Genomic DNA, 20,165 nt, shown 5'->3' with positions numbered 1-20,165 from the left:
ATATATGGATTTACTGTGGTGAAAAAATATCGGTATAGCAGGCAAGATGAGTGATGTAATACAAGTGTTTGTATTTAGACAATTTATTTCTGTGCCACAGGCATGCTGAATTGCATCTCTTTGAGCTAATTAACGGCTCATTACTTAGTAGTTACCATTGTAATTTACATTTTTTGCAGTCTTTCTGGGACATAACAAGCATTAGGAATGTGTTATATGTTTGGAATGATTTCCCCCCCTGTTTAACTGTTGTACACAATCTTTTGCTAATCCTTTGCCTTTACATCATATAGTTATATTGGACTGCACTATGATGTTGCATGTGCAAAAATAAGGCATTATTTTAAAATCTATAAGTGTACATAAACCAGTCAGGCATAACATGCAACAATAAATTCAGTTCTTGAAGCAGTTTTGGAAGCAAGAAAATGGGTCAGTGCATCTCCAAAATCCACACATCTTGTGGGGTGTTCTTGGTTTGTACCTACAAAAGTTATGCAGAGAAGGGCAACCAGTGAACCACTGCCAGGTTCATGGGAATCCATTACTCATTGATGGGCATGCTAAGTTAAGGCTAGTCTGTCTGGCCTGATCCCACAAAAGAGTTAAAGCTGGTTATGAGAAAGCATAGTGGTCTGGTGGAGTCCATGCCTTTTTGGTGGCTCAAGGGGAAACCTACACAATATTAGACAGGTGGTTTATTGCTATGGCTGTTTGGTGTATATTAACTACATACAGTATGTGCTTTGGCATACTCTTGTGATATTAGGCACATGCCTAATGTTAACGAATCTTATTTTACTTCTTGTAAGGCAAGATTTTTTTTTAGCTACATAGAGTATTTTGAGGTGTAACAGAATATTGGTGAATTTCTTTTGGACTGTATTTTTCTAAATGAAAAATAATGATTAATAAAGCAAACAAACAAAAAAAACAAAACACATGATATCTAAATTTCATTTGTCTAATAGAATTAGGGGTTCTGCAGAGGCAGCCTATCCTTTTACTTAACATAGGAAGTATGTGGAGTACCTTCATTTCATCTTCATGATTGTCCTCACTGGTTATTTTATTACTTTAACTACAGTTTTAAGAATTCTGGCCACATTTTATGCTTCCACTTACTATATGTATTCACTACTTTTAACAACGATTATAGCCAATATCCATGAAAAGCTCCATCTGAGACTACAGAAAAGTAATTTATATTTCACAGCTCTCTGGTATACAGCTACAAAACCAGTCATTGTTTCAAGAGGCTGGACAGCACCTAGAATTATTCACCATGTACTGAATATCTGTGGGAATCCAATGAAGTGCAGGCCACTTTGAGTCAGTGTAAATGTTTATTCCCATTAGATATCTCATTTTTGTAGAGACTCTTTGCCTTTACATGATTCTAGTAAAATGATATGTAAATTTTGATGATTAGAACATACCAAGTGATGCATAAATGAAAAATCTCTGGCATTAACAGTGGGTTTGCAATCTGACCACTGGTAGATATTTTAAGTGGAAAAAATACTTTTAAACACTGGTATCCTGTCTGTGCCAATTGTCTCTGATTATTAATTCACTATGTCATGTTACATTTTTTTTCCACGTGTTTTTCAATGAGCAGTTCTGTTCTTTATTACCTACAACATGTAGTGATTAAATCATTAGTCATACTCATAGTATGTGCACAACAGATGGTCTTAAAAATATCAAAATATGCTCCAGAAATATGATGAGACTGTAAGCCAAGAAAGAACCTGTTAAAATGACTGAGACACATTTTGGACATTATCTCATCAAACTATAGATGAGAATATATAATTGAATCGGTAATATTTGATATTTCATTAGATTTTCACTTTCTAGTTGCTTCCTGTCTGTTTCTCTCATACTCCATGTAACAAGTCACAGCAGTTGTCACACCAGAGGGCTTAATTTATGGCATCACTTGTAATGGCATCGGAGAGTGAGAGCGTGTGTGTGAGAGAGATATGCAGAGTGCCACTGGCGTAACTTTCTGTGAAACATTCACAGCATTGCTTTGCGCTAAGTGTTTTTCACTACACCGAGAATTAAAGCAGTGAGTGCATATGCTTGCATGTCAGTAAATTAGCCATGGTCCTGAAGGTAGAGAGAGAGCACAGGGTTGATTCTGTGATTAGGTGCAGTGTGAGGGAGGTTTGTGGAAGGAAAAATTGACTGTGTAGTGCATGTGGGTGTAGACAGCCATTAAAATATATGTAGCTTTTCAAGCCACAGTAAAGTGAATTTAATTTCAGCAAACAGTACATGCCAAATGAAGACTTTTGTCTTGCCACATCAGTAGGAATAATATAGGTTTAATGTAATTTCTCTGATTGCTGAACTTACCCGCTGGGCTTTAGGTTTATACCATTTTCCACATTTATTTCATGCCTGTTTACTGGATTTATGTGATGTCTTATTTATTTACATTGATCCCTTAGTTCCACGATGCAGATAAATCTTATTAAATAATTGTAATCATTTAAAACCATCCAACCATATCACAAATAATAAGACATGCCAGTATTTTACATTATTAAACTGTTTTCCCCTTCCAGCTCCTAATTACTTGCAGGAATATTTTAGCAAAAGTTTTCCAAAATAAATATCACTAATGTCCAGTACAATAATACAATAAGAAGAATACTGTTTTGAGTAGTAATGACTCAATGCTAAATAGTGTCCTTTTATTCAGTAGTGACGTGGGAATGGTGGGAAACAAAATTTATTCAATAGTCTTTAATGATTGTTAAATTGGACCATAAGAGCTTTAGTGATATAAAGATTTGGAAACATCAGTAAAAAAAAAAAAAAGCTGTTGAGTGTCTTAAATGATAAATGTTAACTAATTTGGTGTATTAAGGCACCATGACATTGGGCTATGAAAGTATTAATTACTTTTGTTACTTACTAAGCAATTTCGGAAAATATTCTTAACTGAAGAATCAGAAAACTGCACACCATTATTTGAATCGGTAATGGTATGACAGAAAATAATGTATACTCATCAGCTCTGAAAAATTAGCAAATATTTCTGGATTACATAAATGTGATCCACTATGTAGAGCTCTCCTGAAAATGTACTTTTACCATTTTATTTCAAGGATCTTACCTACCTGAAAGTAATTTCAGTGTTTCAATATACTGTGTTGGACATCAAGCACTGCTCAAACATCCCATGTGGGTGTATGTGTGTAGAGAGGTCTGCTTGTGGGACCTGTCATATGCTGTTTCCTGTCAATCTTGTACCTATTTTCATCTTGTTGGAAAATAAAATTGGTGATGGTGTTTGCATCGTATAACATCTTATCACTTAATGTGCCTCTGTGTAGGACTGTAAGAATGTCAGAGAAGGGTTCCACTTCTGATGTGAAGAACGCCATGGAGGGAGACGGCAAAAGAACAAGAGATCAGGTAGGACCGGAAAATAATGTAGTTCCGTCCAATACAATCTTACATTATTATTTAGTGTAATAGGATGCATCATACACTGGATACAAATTTTGACTGGTATTTATAGACTGATTAATTTTAAATACAAGTATTTTAAATTATAATGGATTCTAAAATACCCCCAAAAGTGTACTTTTCATTTACAGCTTGTAATATATGTGAACATTGTTGTAATGTACTGGAATGTAATGTATGTCAATGCAGTTCTAAGATTAAATGGAGGACTGCCAAGGCAGTTTCCTTGGGAACTAGTGTTTTTATGCTCTTACAAATAGCAAATACAAAGATGTCCTTTATGAAAATAGAGGTAGTGCTCACATTCTCCAGTCAGCATAGCCTCCTCACTTGAATCCCTGTGTTTGGTGGTGGTTGTCAGTAAATCTGCAAGTGACTACCTATTTTCATATATGATGCTGAGATGCTACAGCACGTTTAGTGAGATGCACCATGGGAAGTGTGGTCACACTCTTATTTGAGCGAATCTAATCACACTTACTTCTTTAATTGTTTTGCTTTGACACTGCAGCACCAACATGATCCATGCTGTTTCCTGTGTAACTCTATCTATCTCCTGTTGCTATTGTTAGTATAGTGTGGCAGCAGACAAGGGCACCTAAAGGTACCTGGCTGCTTTAAATATCTTGTTTATCGCTGTCAAAAAGAGGTGATCATTTTGTGCATTCAGTGCCTGTAGGATTACTGTCCTCTTTGCATGTCCATTAAGAGCAGCTGTGGGACTGCAATAGGTATGACCCACAGATAAAAAAAGCATCATCTACTTTGAGAAGAAGCTGTCTCTCTTAAATATTTGAGCTTTTAGCTTATCACATATACACATGCAGAGCTTCAGTAGGTAGCCTTTGTCACATATACATTACAGCACAGTGAAATTCTTTCTTTACATATATTAAAGAACTTTCTTTACCAACTTTGGAATCTGAGATCAGTGTGCAGGGTCAGACATGATAGCACCCCTGGAGCAGTGAGGGTTAAGGGTCATGCTCAAGGGCCCAACAGAACCCTGATCCTCAATCAACAACCCAAGCACCTTAACCATTTGAGCAACCGTGGCCCCTTCATTATCCTGTATCACTGATGAGGCCACCCAGTGTCTCTGCTGAAGCCTACTGAAAATCTCACCCCTAGTGCTTCTGCATCTGCTACTGCAGCCAGCATTTTTGTTGTTGCAGGCACAGCCGCACCCTTGCATTATAGTCTGATTGCTTTGATGGTAGACTAAATAAGATTCTTTGCAAGATTCTCAAATTCAGAGAATAAGAAACAACCACTGAGGGCAAAGAGCAGCTACATCTTCTGTTTTAATGCAGCAAAGCTGATGCTTGTTTCAGTTTTTGCTGCAGTAATGTGTTAAAGCATGAGCTTACTCATTTTGTTTTTAGTAGGCTCAGCAGTCATTAATGTTCACTTCAGTTCCTGTTTCTGAATTATTCCAACAATTCAGCATCAAAGGCACATATTGTATAGTCAGTAGCATTCACAAAGTGTTCAGAAGATGAAGATGTGATGGTACAGGAACCTTTTGTAGGCTATACACTTTGGGTTAAGATTACGGCATCAACAACTTTGCTATTTGTACGGGACAAAGAAGTGAACATGTGAGAAATCAGTTCTCAGTTTTCAAGGAAATCACTAAAGGTGGTCTAGAATGTAAGAATGTACAGCTAAATGATGGCTAAAGTTCCTACATTCCTGGTGTCATATTAGCTATTATCATTTTGATTGTGGCCAATGAAGTTTTATCATAAGGTCTGTCTATAATTTTATGAAACATTTCAAAAGTATTTTAAAGAACTTGTCATACTTCATATACACTATATGACAATTGTGTGTGCTGTACTTGCACTTTACTTTTTAGGATCATGACTCAAAGTCGGATGAGCACCGAGACACAGATGACTCATCTGAGAAAACATCCAGCAGGATGTCTAGATCCCCACAGAAATCCTCCAAAAAACCAAAGACAGTGCCTGTGAAAGTCACACTGTTGGATGGATCTGAATATGAAACTGGAGTGGAGGTATGGCAGTTACTGTCTTATGTGGCTTAATGTGTGCCTTTTTTTTCACAGCTTTTACATCTTTCACAGTAAAATACTACATTAAATTCAAGCTCTGTTTCCAACTCGTGGGCTGTTCCTGCTATACAGTATAGTGGTTACTAACTTCCAAAAGTAGTCAATTGAAGGACAACCAGTGAACTAGCAACTTGACTCAATGATGTGCTTGGATAATAATAATAATAATAATAATAATAATAATAATAATAATAATAATAATAATAATAATAATAATGTGTATAAACATCAAAATTTACAAAAAAAAAACCCAACAACACTTGGATGTTATCAAGAATAAAGACATGAATTATACACTAATGCAGGATTGCAAAGTGGCCAGTGCAAATATACAATTAGAAATTATACATATATTACAACCGAAAGAAAAAATTAACTGTACATTAGTGCAGGATATACAATAGTGGACCAGTGTGAGAAAGGAAGGTGCATTATAACAGTAAGATTTGTGAACATTAAGGTAATGTATCTGAGCAGTGGTGGGGTAGTTTATTAATGTCCAAGGTGGCGAATAACAGACCATGCTGGGTCCTGGGTGTTGTTGATTGGGCCAGTTGCGGATGGAAAGGAACTGTTTTTGTGGCGTGATGGTTAAGACTTTATAGGACGCAGATTCTGCCAGAGGGCAATGCCTCAAAGAGATTGTGTCCAGAATGAGAAGGGTCAGCCACAATCTTAACTGTGCACTTTAGGGTCCTGGTTGTGCAAAGATCCTGAAGAGGTGGTAGATTGCAACTGGTCACCTTATCAGCAGACCGAATTCAATTCAATTCAATTTAATTTATTTGTATAGCGCCTTTAAGAATTCCCATTGTCTCAAAGCAGCTTTACAATAGTATGGAAACAGAAGAGATAAATGAATATATACAAATAAAGTTTAAAATTAATTAAAAAAACATTAACTTAAAAGTTTAAATATTATCTATATATATTTATCCCTATCCCTAATGAGCAAGCCGGTGGTGACAGCGGGAAGGAAAAACTCCCTGAGATGATATGGAGAAGAAACCTTGAGAGGAACCAGGCCCAGAAAGGAACCCATCCTCATTTGGGTGACATTGGACAGTAAATAATGTAAATGTAAATAATGTCCGTTCTACAATAGTTTATAATGGTGCAACCGAGAGCTCCTGAAGAATTAATGGGTCATCACAAGCTCTGAGTTCATCACAGATCTAATTGCTGATAAAGACCAGACCAAACAGCTGACTGACACATTGGTTCAAAGAAGGCATGACAGTCTCTGAGCAGCTCCATTCATAACAATCCCATGAGACACTGGCTGACCATGCAGATCAATCCCTGGCAGGGTGACCACTGAGCGACGAGACTCCAACCAGGGGTAACAAATCAAAATTAACGAAATAGCTCCTTAAGAAGAGACGATCAGACTAGGAACTCGGCACACCGGAAGCTCGGAGTGGCATGTGTAGCACGAGAGAGAGAGAGAGAGAGAGAGAGAGAGAGAGAGAGAGAGAGAGAGAGAGAGAGAGAGAGAGAGAAATTGTTAGGTATGATTGTAATGAGGTGATGGACAATGTAAATTATGTGCAAATAGCAGACAGGGACAGCTACAATACCTAGGGTGTAGCGAAACACTGACTCTAAATAGTCAGTCACCTGATCAAGTTCGGTGGGGTCCAATCATGGATGTTAATTCTGGGAGACTGTTGGTTAATCTCTCTGAAGTAGCAGACATAAATATTCGTTTAACATTGTGGCATGGCAAATTGCAATATCGTGTCCACAGCGCATTTTAAACAAAATGAGATAATGGTTTGTGATATCTTCTGATTGTGCCAGAGTGAAAATAATTTCTATATTTAATCCAAAGGTTAGAATGAGATAAAGTGTGTGACCTCCATTATGAGTGAGTCCTATTACATTCTGGTTAACCCTTACTGAATCTAAGATGAAAACAACTGCTGTTATCAGCGGCAGCCCACACTCTGGACATGCAAATTTGCAAATCATACTTAATAATTACGTACCATTGACTTGAATCAGTTTAGAATTTTAAAAAGATATGAAGAGTGTTTCCTCCGCTAGCTGTTTGCAACAGGAAACACACAAGCCTCTCCTGAAGAGGAATAAAATTAACTGTGACAGGAAAGTAAAGAATTTAAAAAGCGATAATGTACAAAATTAACTAAAAAGAGAAAATAAAAAACAGTATAATTTAAACGCAGAGACAGGCATGAAATCTTGCGGTAAACAATTCAAATACACTCTGCATTCTGCTCTTTGCCAGTGGCAATGTACCAGGTGAGTATAGACTCAACAATGGAGGTGTTGAAGTTCACCATCATAGCCTTTGGTAGGTTGAACTTCTTCAGCTGTCGTAGGAAGTACATCCGCTGCTGTGCTTTTATAACTAGATAGTTTATGTTCAACTCCCACCTGATGTCCTAGATAATGGTGGTTCCCAGGTAGCGGAAGTAGTCCACGGTTGTGACAGGTGAGTCACACAGAGTGACAGGGTGACATTTTTGTCTGAGTCTGGCTGTGAATCTGGGTTTGTTATTCTAGTAACTTACCCTGGTCCGTGATGGTACACAGCTATCCTCATAGAAACTTATATGATTTTACTGTCTCTGTGTACTCATCCAGACTGTTGGTGTGGAGGATCTTCAGACATAACTGAAGATCCTCCACCGTCTCCCTAGTCCACTGTTTTGATGTCTTCACAACAGGTTTGGAGAGCTTTAATTTCTTCCTGTATGCAGGAATGAAATGGACCAAGAGTGTTCTAGTGCAGCTTGTAGGACATCATGATATGCATTGTTTACTGTAGTGTAACAGTGATTCAGAATGATTTCTTCTGTAGTCGGGCATTTAATAGATTGTCTGTTTTTGGAGAGTTCCTGTGTAAGGTTATCTATGTTGATTTCATGCGCTACAACTTTAAAACCCACAGCCCTGTTTCTCTTTCAAACATTCTGCCACCATCATGATTATCACCTCAAATCAAAATCTCTGACCTTACATTTAAGTTTATTAAGTAATCTAGAAAATGTAAAAGACTGGTTTGCAAAACATTGAATTCCACAATGACAGATTTTTTATAAATCAAACACTGGCTCTAATAGCAACAGCTATGGTCATGGTCATGGTAATGGTCTTAGAGCTACAGTAGTGCGAGTGCAAGAACTACGCCAGAGCAATGTATCAGGATAGTCAAAAGAATAAAATAAATGTACTTTATTAATCTTTATGTGTCTTGTCTGAATTTGATTAATAATAGCACTCAAATTCTTCTTTAATATTTCTAATATTCATATGTAAATGAAATAATTGAAATGAAAGAGTAGGTTGTGAGCTTCTCTGATGATCTCATTTGCGAATCAGGCAACCCCTACTTTTAGAACCCCTACAGTAGACCTTCATAAGGGGATGGTTACTGACCATGGGTGTGCTGATAGCTGGATATGCTCTACCCACTGCTGACAAATGACTTAATGTGACAGGTTCTCTGCTCTAAGGAATCATCAAGGGGAGGAGTGGATTTTTTTATGTTGATAAATTTATGGCTATTTCTTAGTTGTCTGATCTTCAGGAAGCACTTTCATTGGCTGTAGATTAGTGCAGTGTCAGCCTATATTGTCTTGGGGCTTTCCTCCTTCCTGTTCTGTATTATGTTGGCCTTTAACAAATCCTTGAATATGTTGGACTTATTCAGTGTAATAACTGATGAGTCATATAACTAGAGAGACACAGCATCCATTCTAAGGTCTAAGGGCACTTGTACTATCAACCACTAAGGATGGCACAATAGATAGCAAATGTACCACACCAGCCTTAAAGCTAAATTAAATTATAGAGGTGGTAAATTAGTACTCTGTGTGCAGTCGTTTGGGAAAATAATGCTACTGTACTTCAAATAAACAAAGAAGTAGGCGGCTGTGTGGTGTGTGCATTAATATGCGCAAAGTGTGGCAGCATCTCTAGTGAGTTCTCTGACAGGAGTAACCGAAGCATCAGCTCATTCATATTCTGATTACCTCTATTAGAATGTGCTGAATGCGTGTACAGTACTTGAAGCGAAAAATTATTTTCCCTAGTAAAAGATCTCCCACTGGTAATTGATTCCTCATTCTAATTTTATTCCTGGGCTCATACATCATTAATACTAATAAACTCTCTTATGCTAATACTAATAAACTCTCTTATGAACTCTCTTCACGTCAACACTTTCACATGAAGTTGATATCAGGGACATATATATAAGTCTAGGTATAATGTTAAGGGTGATATTACATCAATATCCGTAGTTAATTGCATAAAATCAGCAGATTGTTAGCATTAATGCTTTAAGACATGCTGAAGATATTTAGCATGAATATGAATCAATAAATATTGCATGATGTGGACATATCTGATAGTGTACAGAGAACAATAACTGAGGTTCGCCCCTGTATTTGTACTTGAAAGTAATAACCATGCTTTCAGATAAGACTTTATTCAAGAATCAACCTTGGCAACAAGTGTGATCGGGCCTTTTGTGTTGAATCTGCTATAAGGCTGAAAAAATGTCATACACATGTATGTGGCTTCTATTCATTTGTTGAAAACTGGATTGACTGCTCTGATGTAGTTCTATTAGATAGTAATTTCAAATTTGTCCTATTATTTATAGTTCCACTGTACATTGTTCATGTGTTTTTCTTTGCTTACTAAAACATAGCTACTGAAGTTTTTTGTATAGTAGGAGCTCTGGTCACCACTCCCCAACCTCTCTGTAAAAACATTGAGTCATGGAGCTTTTAGAGGTAGGGAGGAGGCACACAGACACAAAAGGAAGAAAAGCCCTTCTCGTCACTTCTGTTCCCATGGAAACAGCTGCTTCTTCTCCCTGTTGCTGTGGGAACTGTGTTCCCTGGGCGGTGAATGCTTGGTGTCTTTGTAGAGTGGCACTTTAAAAGCCGGCATCTTAAGTACTTCGCTCCATGCCTTGCTTTTCTCAAAGAGAAAGAAAAGAATAACCTTGGGGTCTTGACAACATTTTAGTGCATATCTATCTATCTATCTATCTATCTATCTATCTATCTATCTATCTATCTATCTATCTATCTATCTATCTATCTATCTATCTATCTATCTATCTATCTATCTATCTATCTATCTTCCCCATGTTTTTCTTACCATAAATATTAATAACACTATTAATTCTTCATATTTGTTTCATTAGTCTAAGAAAGGTCTAAAATTCAGGTATTGTAGAGGAATTTCTGATACTTGCTAGAATTACTATCAAACACACCACAAGATGTTTTGAACTTGCTCTGGCCCAGTTTTGGTGGTGTCTTCTTTTGAAATGTCTTCTAACCATTACAATTTGGTTTCTATTCTTCCTGATTTCAACACATTAATTTTGAGAACTGACTGTTCACTTGCCGAATATCCTACCTCTTGACAGGTCATAATACCTTATGACAAGATCATAATCAATGTTACTCACTTCAATTTAACAAAATTAAGTTTATGTATATAATACATTTTTTTCTGTGTGTTTTGCATGTGTGCTGCGGCAGAAATCATGTAAAGGTCAATTCTTGCTGGATATGGTGTGTGAGCATCTGAACCTGCTGGAGAAGGACTACTTTGGCCTGAACTTCTGTGATGCTGACAGTCAAAAGGTTGGGCTTCCTACACAATACAACAGAGCTAAACCCATCATAAGAAGCAGATCTATCTATCTATCTATCTATCTATCTATCTATCTATCTATCTATCTATCTATCTATCTATCTATCTATCTATCTATCTATCTATCTATCCATCTATCTATCTATCTATCTATCTATCTATCTATCTATCTATCTATCTATCTATCTATCTATCTATCTATCTATCTATCTATCTATCTATCTATCTATTTATATATAATAGTAATGAATAATAGTGATCTACCTTTCTGTCACGTCCAGCCATAGTTTATTATGTGTGCCTTTTCAACTTTGAGTAGAAAAAAAATCTGACAATGTTTGTGATTGGAACTCTATTAGAATTTTGCAGTTTCATATTATTGACTTTTGTAATATTGATCCTTACTTTACCATGAATACTGAAGAAAGTATGTCAACAGTCATTGTTTCTAATGTACATATACTAATATAGAGTTACTTTTTGGGGAGATAGCTCTACTTAATTATAGTTGATGTGCAATGTTAATAATGTACCAATGTAACTGGTTGCAAAATATGGTTACATTAACCTAATATACTATACTACTATAATAAAAAGTTATCACCTTTTGATAAAAATATGTGCTATGAAATTTGTAACAATTAATTTGTAATGTAGATGTATTACAGAAATCAACATGAAAAACAGGCTTAATTATACCCTTGTTGCTGACTGGAAGAGCAATGACTGCTGACTTACAAAGACACTTGCAAGGCTGCTACTCCCAAAGAAAGATGATGGAATGAACAAAATATTAGACATGTTGGACTGACTTACTGCTTACAGGGAGGTGATGCCCTAGATGCAAATGGAGATGCATACCACAAGAAAAATTCTGGGAAAAGAGAAAATACTTCACTTACTTGGCACAGGATTTCTAGAGGGGTATGATCAAAATGTCAGCCAAAGCACATGTCACTAAACAAAACACCTATAAAAGCACCTATTGTGTTAAAATAACTGGGTTCAGCTGTCACTGAGACAGTTTGTACCAGAATGGATTGTGGAGAGAAACTGACTTGATCTTTATGTCAGGATATTAAACAAAGATAAAATATAGAACATAGAAAATGAAGATAGTGAAAAAGCATTCGGGTGTTGCTGATAGAAGGGTTTTTTAACAAAGGGAGTTAAAATATCAGGCACGGTGGTGCAAACTGCATGTTATGTACTGTAGAAACCTGTGAAGTTCCACTAGATTAGTGTCAGCTGTGGCTTTAAAGATCAGGTAGAATCATGAACACTGACAACAACAAAGTCATAATAATCAAAGTCTTAAAAGCAGCCACTTACATCTACAGGGCCACATTGTGTTAACAAATAAGAACCTTCCTTATGAAAACAAAAAGGACAGTAAAGGAACAAAACAGAGAAACACAAAGTCCAAATATGAGAAGCTTGGCTTTAGTTGGAAGACTACAAAAATTTATAGTGATGAATTTCAATGATCACATTAATAGTAAATAACTTTTATACATGTACAGTATATGGTGCAGCAAACCATCCATCCATCCATCCATCTTCTACCGCTTATCCGGGGCCGGGTCGCGGGGGCAGCAGACTAAGCAGGGATGCCAAGACTTCCCTCTCACCAGACATTCCTCCTTCCCAGGCCAGCCGATAGACATAGTCCCTCCAGTGTGTCCTAGGTCTTCCTCGGGGCCTCCTCCCGGTTGGACATGCCTGGAACACCTCCCCGGGGAGGCGTCTAGGAGGCATCCGAAACAGATGCCCAGGCCACCTCAGCTGACTCCTCTTGATGTGGAGGAGCAGCGGCTCTACTCTGAGTTCCTCCCGAGTGACCGAGCTCCTCACCCTATCTCTAAGGGAGTGCCCAGCCACCCTACGGAGGAAAATCATTTCGGCCACCGGGATCTTGTCTTTTCGGTCATGACCCAAAGCTCATGACCATAGGTGAGGGCAGGAACGTAGATCGACTGGTAAATAGAGAGCTTCGCCTTGCGGCTCAGCTCTTTCTTTACCACATCAGACCTATATAACGACCGCATCACTGATCACACCGATCTCCCGCTCCATCCTTCCCTCACTCGTGAACAAGACCCCAAGATACTTAAACTCCTCCACTTAAGGCACACTGATGGTCCTGATTTGAAGAAGCCAACAGGACAACATCATCTGCAAAAAGCAGAGATGAAATCCTGTGGTCCCCAAAACGGACTTCCTCCGGCCCCCGACTGCACCTAGAAATCTTGTCCATATAAATAATGAACAGGACCGGTGACAAAGGGCAGCCCTGTCTGAGTCCAACATGCACTGGGAAAAAGTCTGACTTACTGCCAGCTATGCGAACCAAACTCCTGCTCCGGTCATATAGGGACCAGACAGCCCTTAGCAGAGGGCCCCGGACCCCATACTCCCAGAGCACCGGGCATAATTCATTAGCAAACTCCCAGAGCATACAGGCATAATTCATTAGCAAATAGCGAAGGAAAACAACTCTCATTTTGATGAGGCAAAGTCCACCAAATTGGTTACAGAATGGACACTCCAAATGAAAAGTAGCCGGGCGAATAACAAGAAGCTTTTCCACCGTAGAAGTATGTGCCAAATCCTTTGGTTCTCTTCCAAGGGTCAGCTTGCTAACTGTCTGACAAAAAATCCTCTCTTAAACAGTGACAGACAAGGTATATGGGAATTAAATGTTGCGAAAATAATGACCAAAATGTCCCCTTGACGAGATCCTCGGTGAAGAACGGGTGATGGACAATATCTTCTGCAAAGGTGGTATGCGGCATGATGTCCTCTACAAAGGTTGGCTGGTGGTGGGGCAAGGATTAATGTCATTCTCTGTTTAGTCAGCAGGCTGAGTCAGACTATATGCTCTAAAGTGAGGAATGACAACACCTTCTGTGGAGTCAGTAGGTGGAGTGGCAACTCTAGAGTGGAGTGGGATAACCATGCTCTTGCTGGTATAAGGGGATATGATGAAAGGGGAAATGAACTGTATAATCACCTTAGCTGCAACTCCTCACAGACAGAAGGCATATCTTTAGGTGGACAGTAGAGGCAATGGAGTAGGACTTAAGCCGGGCAGGAGAAGCCTCTGCACAGGCTTTCTACTTGACAGAATGCATCCATTCTATCCTTGGAGTGGTCTGTGCTATCCTGACTGACTGTGGGGGCCTCATTAATACTAAACCTGAGAAATGGCCAACAAAAACCTATTTTCTGTCAACATTAAAGGCTCAGTTGGATACCCTACCCACGGAGAGGGTAGGTGTATGAAATGCAGAGCAACTAAGAATGTTGATGTGCAGTTCCCCTTGCTGGCCACCTCGGCTGCTATGATGAATCAGCGTAGTGCATAAAGACATTTTTTTTTTGTTTCTGATACCCCTGCAGGGTCAGGAAGAGACCTGCAGCATATATAATCCCAGCATGTTTAACTGGCCTTAGATGTTCATATTGAGAGCAGCACTGGCACAAGGATTTACACAGGTAGTGGAGTAACCTGCTTGTAAATGCAACTGTATTCTGTGATGGGGAAGAATGCATTTAATGCGACATGTCTCCAGAAGTGAGCTTCATAGACTTATTTTCTTACTCTGCTTCCTAAGAATAAGAGGTGTGCCTTGCATTGGCTTCTTTCCGTTTCTTAGAGAGCCTTCATTATTTCTTTCAGCTTTCCCGGTTGTTAAGACACAACATTATATATATATATATATATAATGTGTGTGTGTGTGTGTGTGTGTGTGTGTGTGTGTGTGTGTGTGTGTGTGTGTGTGTATGTGTGTGTGTGTGTGTTGTATAAATGTATATTTAATATTTACATATTTACTATGAAAATATGTTTATATTTACTATGAAAAATTACTATTTACTATGTAAATTTCTGCACAAAATGAAAAAAAAATATACACTGAAAAATTCACTTGTAATCACTAAAAAACTACAGGTAGAGCCCTGAAATAATAGTTATCATAATTGAAGACCATGCATTAAACCATGTTTTTTGGAGGTGGTATTTCCAATCCTGATGGACTAGAATCTGCCATAAAGTCCAGGATTCATTTTCAGGATCAAGTGTTTAAGTCTGGTAGGCTCAGATTTCCTATGAGTCAATGTGTATTAATATCATTATTAATCCAGCTAGGACAAAGTCAGGTAGTAGGCATACTGGAATGAGTTGAAAGATTCTTCTTTATGTGTTTCTTTACTAGTGGCTCAAAGCATGTCATGATTAGTGTGAATAAAACAGGCTGGCAGTCATTGAGGCAGGGCACAGATTATTTTACTTGGCACATGGATAGTGGTGGTTGTCTTGAAGCACTAAGAACTGCTTGGCTCAGTGAGATGTTAAAGATATGATTTAGGACATCTGCAAGCTGATCAGTACATTCCCTGATCAGCCCAGTCAGGTATGTTTTCAGGACCAGTAGCTTTCTTAAGTTAACTGTAGATATTTTCCTGACATCCATTGGAGGCTGACAGATTACTTGGTTCATGGATCTAAGAGGTGGTTGCTGGCACATTGGTCCTCCAACCATATGTATAATACATTTAGTGTGTGTAGGAGTTGCTATCACAGAAGTGTGATGTGGCAGATCTGTAATGGCCTCAACGCTTTGTCACATACACCATGTGGCCTTGGCGTTTAGAAACAGAAACACAAATCTGCAGTCATCCACAATTTCTGATTTGTGCACTTGCTGTTGTAGCCAGTCACTGATACTGTATGTTCCTACAAATCTGTGGCATGGTCATATGTAGCAGTCTCTCTGAACATTCTGTGTGCACAAAATAGTCCCTCAGGACAGGTTCTCACCTGTTGCATTTGAAGTGCACCATTTTCTTCTTCCTTATATTCTATTTCTACCTCTACATCTTGCCCTATGTGACAAATGTTGTCTGTACCACCTTATGATCCAGAACTGAGCAAAGACTTGTGACCAATTATGTTTGCCCTGGTTAAGACCTGGTTTATTTCATTAAGCCATTAAGGGTTATCAGGTGTTTTTTCATTGTTATGCATCTTCATTAGTATGCTATTGTATTGTCTGCCATTATTTCTCACTCTTGTCAAAAGTACTGGCAGATCTAATATGGAAGTAATGTTAATAATGTAAGCAGTTTTAACATTAAAAGTTTCAACTCATTTTTATTTATTTATCCCTAGTAATATTTCCTTATCATTGTGTAGCTTGCTCACTACCCCCAAATGGCTGTTTCACGTTCTTCTGCCCTACATGGAATATAAAATTATAAAGCCATACCTAAAACCCTCCTGAAAGGTAAAGTGTGAAAAGTCAGTTCAATGCCTCTGTGTTTCCACTAAAGATTATAATATTGTCACATTTTCTGTGATCATTAACAGGAGCAGTCATTTTAGTGAATGCTATTGTAGCTTCGTTCTGAAATCATTCATGAATTGTATCTAAACTTCAGTTTGAGAATAGTTCTGGGGAAAAGGTATGGTGGTTATCTCACTGACAACAGTAAGTTTATACAAACATGTACATACTCTGCCTAAGCAAGAGAATGAACCTATTTAGTGGATGTTTTATCCATCTGTGAAGGACTGTGTAATGAAGCATCTATGGAAACAAGATCCATATGTGGAGTATTTATTGAAAACTATAATCTGAAACAGGAAGCAAAGACATGGTCGATAAACAGGCACAGCTCAGGTAAATCAGAATGACAATCTGTTTGGCAAACAAATCCAAATCACAATAGAATTCACGAGAAAATAGAGAATCAGGACTCGGTTAAAACACAGTGATCAAAATGAGAACGATGGAACAAGGCTTGGTATGCAGATAGACTGACAATTATTTGCACCAAAAGTGGCATGAGCTTAGTTTAAACCCTGGAAGTAGCTGGGTAAAACAGAAGTGCTAGTATTCGGGCAAGGGGTCCCTCAGGAGTGTTGGAGGGGGAATTGCAGGTGGCGTTTTTACAGACTGCCTATAATTCCTGGTTTGTTCGACCTGTTACCATTGAATTGAGCCATGCCATTACTCGTGCCATTAGCTTTTTGATGAATAACCTCTAACCTCTTTGTGAATATACTGAGGCTAATGTGTTCTCCAGAAGTCCATATTTTTGGATGAAATGTATGTCAGCAAACTGGATTATGGTAGTATACAGTATGAGATTTGTGGTATTAACAATCCTTCAATAATCTGTATGAAATTGATCTGTATGAGATAAATGCCTACTGATAATTGCTGTCATGATTGTCTGAATTCTGAATTTTTGCAGAGAATTCTAATAGTTTGCCATAACTGTATGTAGTAATCTGGTTATAGCACAGGTAGAAAAAGGATGTCTCAAATTACTGGAGCCATTTCTGCCTCATGCTTCTAGAAGAGAAGAGAATGTCTTTGCACTCCGGATGATAGTCTGAAGTTAAAAGTAGAGCAAAAACGGCCCATCTGGCTTGACTGACCCCAAAACATTTGGCTGTACAAAAATGCATCTGATTAAGGACAGCAAGGTTTTCAGTTTCACCAACAGTTTACATCACAGTTTCATTTAGTTAGGGACAAAGATAGAAGATAAAAATTATTTGCCTGAATAACCTTGTTTCTTGCTTCTCTCACATCTACTTCAGAAACACTCACTTTTATGACAGATGGAAGGCTCTGCATGATTCAGAAGTAATGTTAACATGAAAGCATGTCTTTTTCTGGCAGAGATTTGTTAATCATCTGTTCTAATTCTGTAACCAGGATTATTTGACATGCAACAGTTTATCAAGTAGATAACAAAAGTGTTTTATACAAACTGCTTGGTTAAAATATATAAAATAAACATTGTTCATTGAATCAGATTTACTGATCAGGCCTGTCTGATCTGAGAACTGTTTAGGCATCAGGTATTAGGCATCTAATTCCATCATGTTGTACTATATGGCCAAGTTTGTGGACACTTGATTTTCACACATACAATATGCATGTTGACCATCCAACTGCTGATTCCGTTTGCTCTTATAGCAACTTCCACTTTTCTAGTAGGTTTTGGAGCATGGCTGGGGGATTTTCACATTCAACCACAATAGCATTAGTTAAGTCAGTCACTGATGCTGGGCAGGGAGGCCTAACACATTGTTGGAATCTCAATTATCTCAAAGGTGTTTAGTGGGATTGAGGTCACAGCTCTCTGGAGCCCACACAAACCTTGGCAAACCACATCTTTATGGTACTCAGTGAACTAAGCACTGTATCATTTCTATACTGGTTTCAATCACAACTATTGCTAATAATATGCTTCTATTCAATGAAAAAATAAAGTTTATGTTTTTACAGTACTGTATCTATTCCATGATTTTAATGGATATTGTCAGACATTAGATACTTTTCAGCAGGTTGTTGAGTTTCTTTAGAATAGTGAATTTTCTTTATTAAAACAAAGTGAATGAAGTCTGTTTTTTTTTTTTTTTTTTTAAAAAGAGGGATATATTTCTGCAAGCCCAGTGTGCAGAGAGTAAGGGCTCTGCTAAGACAGACAGGAGTACATGGGTGAGGTAGTGTGAAGTTATAGACAGCAGCATGTGGAGTGGGGATCTAACAGTTACTAGGATCAGAGTGAAAAGATGTATAACATATTTATAGAAGTGATATGGATTATATAAATATAATTTATAATGTACACCAGAATAAATATATACATTGCAATATACTGTAAAGTAGTTTAGTATATTTGCATTTATTCTACTTACAGCTGTATTAGAACATGGACAGTTTTGACAGTGAGTATTTAAAACGCTCCAGCTGAAATACATTATGGTGACTTTAGTTCAAACAAGTGTGTATACGTGTGTGTGGTGAAATATTCTCTATAGTACTGAAGTATTATCTGAACTTTTTCAAAACTAAATGTATTTGCAGTTTTGTTTATTAGTTTAATTCTGACGTAAAAATGAATATGTAAATCAGACATTATTATTTCAGTCATGACAACACTGTGAATAAAGTTAATGAGCTTTTATTGATGGGAATGTTATGTAGGTAGGTTTAGTCTTGGGAGATTAGATCTACAATGCTGTGGCTGCTGCTTTGAACTTGCATACACAAAGATATTAGGAACATAGTGCTGCTGTAGGGTAAGACAGAACAAACCCCTCTGTAGCAGATGGTGTTTGGGAGAAGAAGGGTAAGGAGGAACCAAGCCTGGGAGATAAGTTGGGATAATAAAGGTTTAGGGAAGGGAAAATGCGGCAGAAAACCTAGGGCTCTGGGGTCTAGAAAACTAATCAGTGTAGAGTTTCATAGCTGAATTAGACATTTTCATTTACATAAACCTACAATATGTACTGAATTTTAATTGATAATTTACTTTTAATTTTAATTGCAATTGCAATTGAATTTCTTATGTCCTACAGATTGTGAATTTAAATACAATATGTAATCACTTATATGTAGTTCTGTAAATACTTCCATATTATAGAGCATGTTTTATTGGTGGCATAGGGAAAATACAGAGACTGTAACCTTTAAAAATCTTTAAGGATGCCTTTTAATAGGCATGAGAAGACTCTATCAACATCTAAACAGTTGGTGTTGAATATTAAAATGTTTATCTAGTGGAATATGTCACATTATTGCTCTTGACAGGGCAGAGACACATTATTTCACTATGATGAAAGGTTTGCTAGCCTCTCTGTGATACAAAAATGCTCAGTAATTTCATGAGAGTTTCCCCCTTTCTTACAGAACTGGCTGGACCCATCAAAAGAGATCAAAAAACAGATTCGGGGTAAGTTTAGAGAAAAAATATTTTATTAATAATTATCTGTAACACTTTCTATTCATAAACAACAACCAAACATACTACTACTAAAACAAAATTAAATGGGACCATAATAGCATATAGTGGCTTACTATAATGTACAGTTAGCATTCATCAAGCACGATTTGGACAGACACATGCACACCAGTAGCCACTG

The 20,165-nt window shown here is 37.6% G+C and overlaps 1 protein-coding gene across 10 annotated transcripts in view; it reads left to right on the top strand.

Moving 5' to 3' along the window:
• Positions 1-20,165, top strand: part of si:dkey-178k16.1 (protein 4.1) — a 51,679-nt gene that overhangs the window by 12,907 nt on the left and 18,607 nt on the right. For all 10 annotated transcript variants that reach the window (XR_007139306.1, XM_047807332.1, XM_047807333.1 and 7 more), the window contains exons 2-5: positions 3,354-3,435; positions 5,351-5,512; positions 11,101-11,205; positions 19,933-19,975. Coding sequence is in view for 9 of the 10 variants with exons in the window: in XM_047807332.1 (XP_047663288.1) it covers positions 3,364-3,435; positions 5,351-5,512; positions 11,101-11,205; positions 19,933-19,975 (382 nt within the window). In the remaining variant the exon portion in view is untranslated. The remainder of the gene's footprint in view (positions 1-3,353; positions 3,436-5,350; positions 5,513-11,100; positions 11,206-19,932; positions 19,976-20,165) is intronic.

This window comes from Tachysurus fulvidraco, chromosome 23, assembly GCF_022655615.1.
Source record: "Tachysurus fulvidraco isolate hzauxx_2018 chromosome 23, HZAU_PFXX_2.0, whole genome shotgun sequence".
Taxonomy (NCBI): Eukaryota; Metazoa; Chordata; class Actinopteri; order Siluriformes; family Bagridae; genus Tachysurus; species Tachysurus fulvidraco.
Note: the sequence above shows the minus strand (reverse complement) of the source record. Positions and strands in the feature narration are given on the sequence as shown.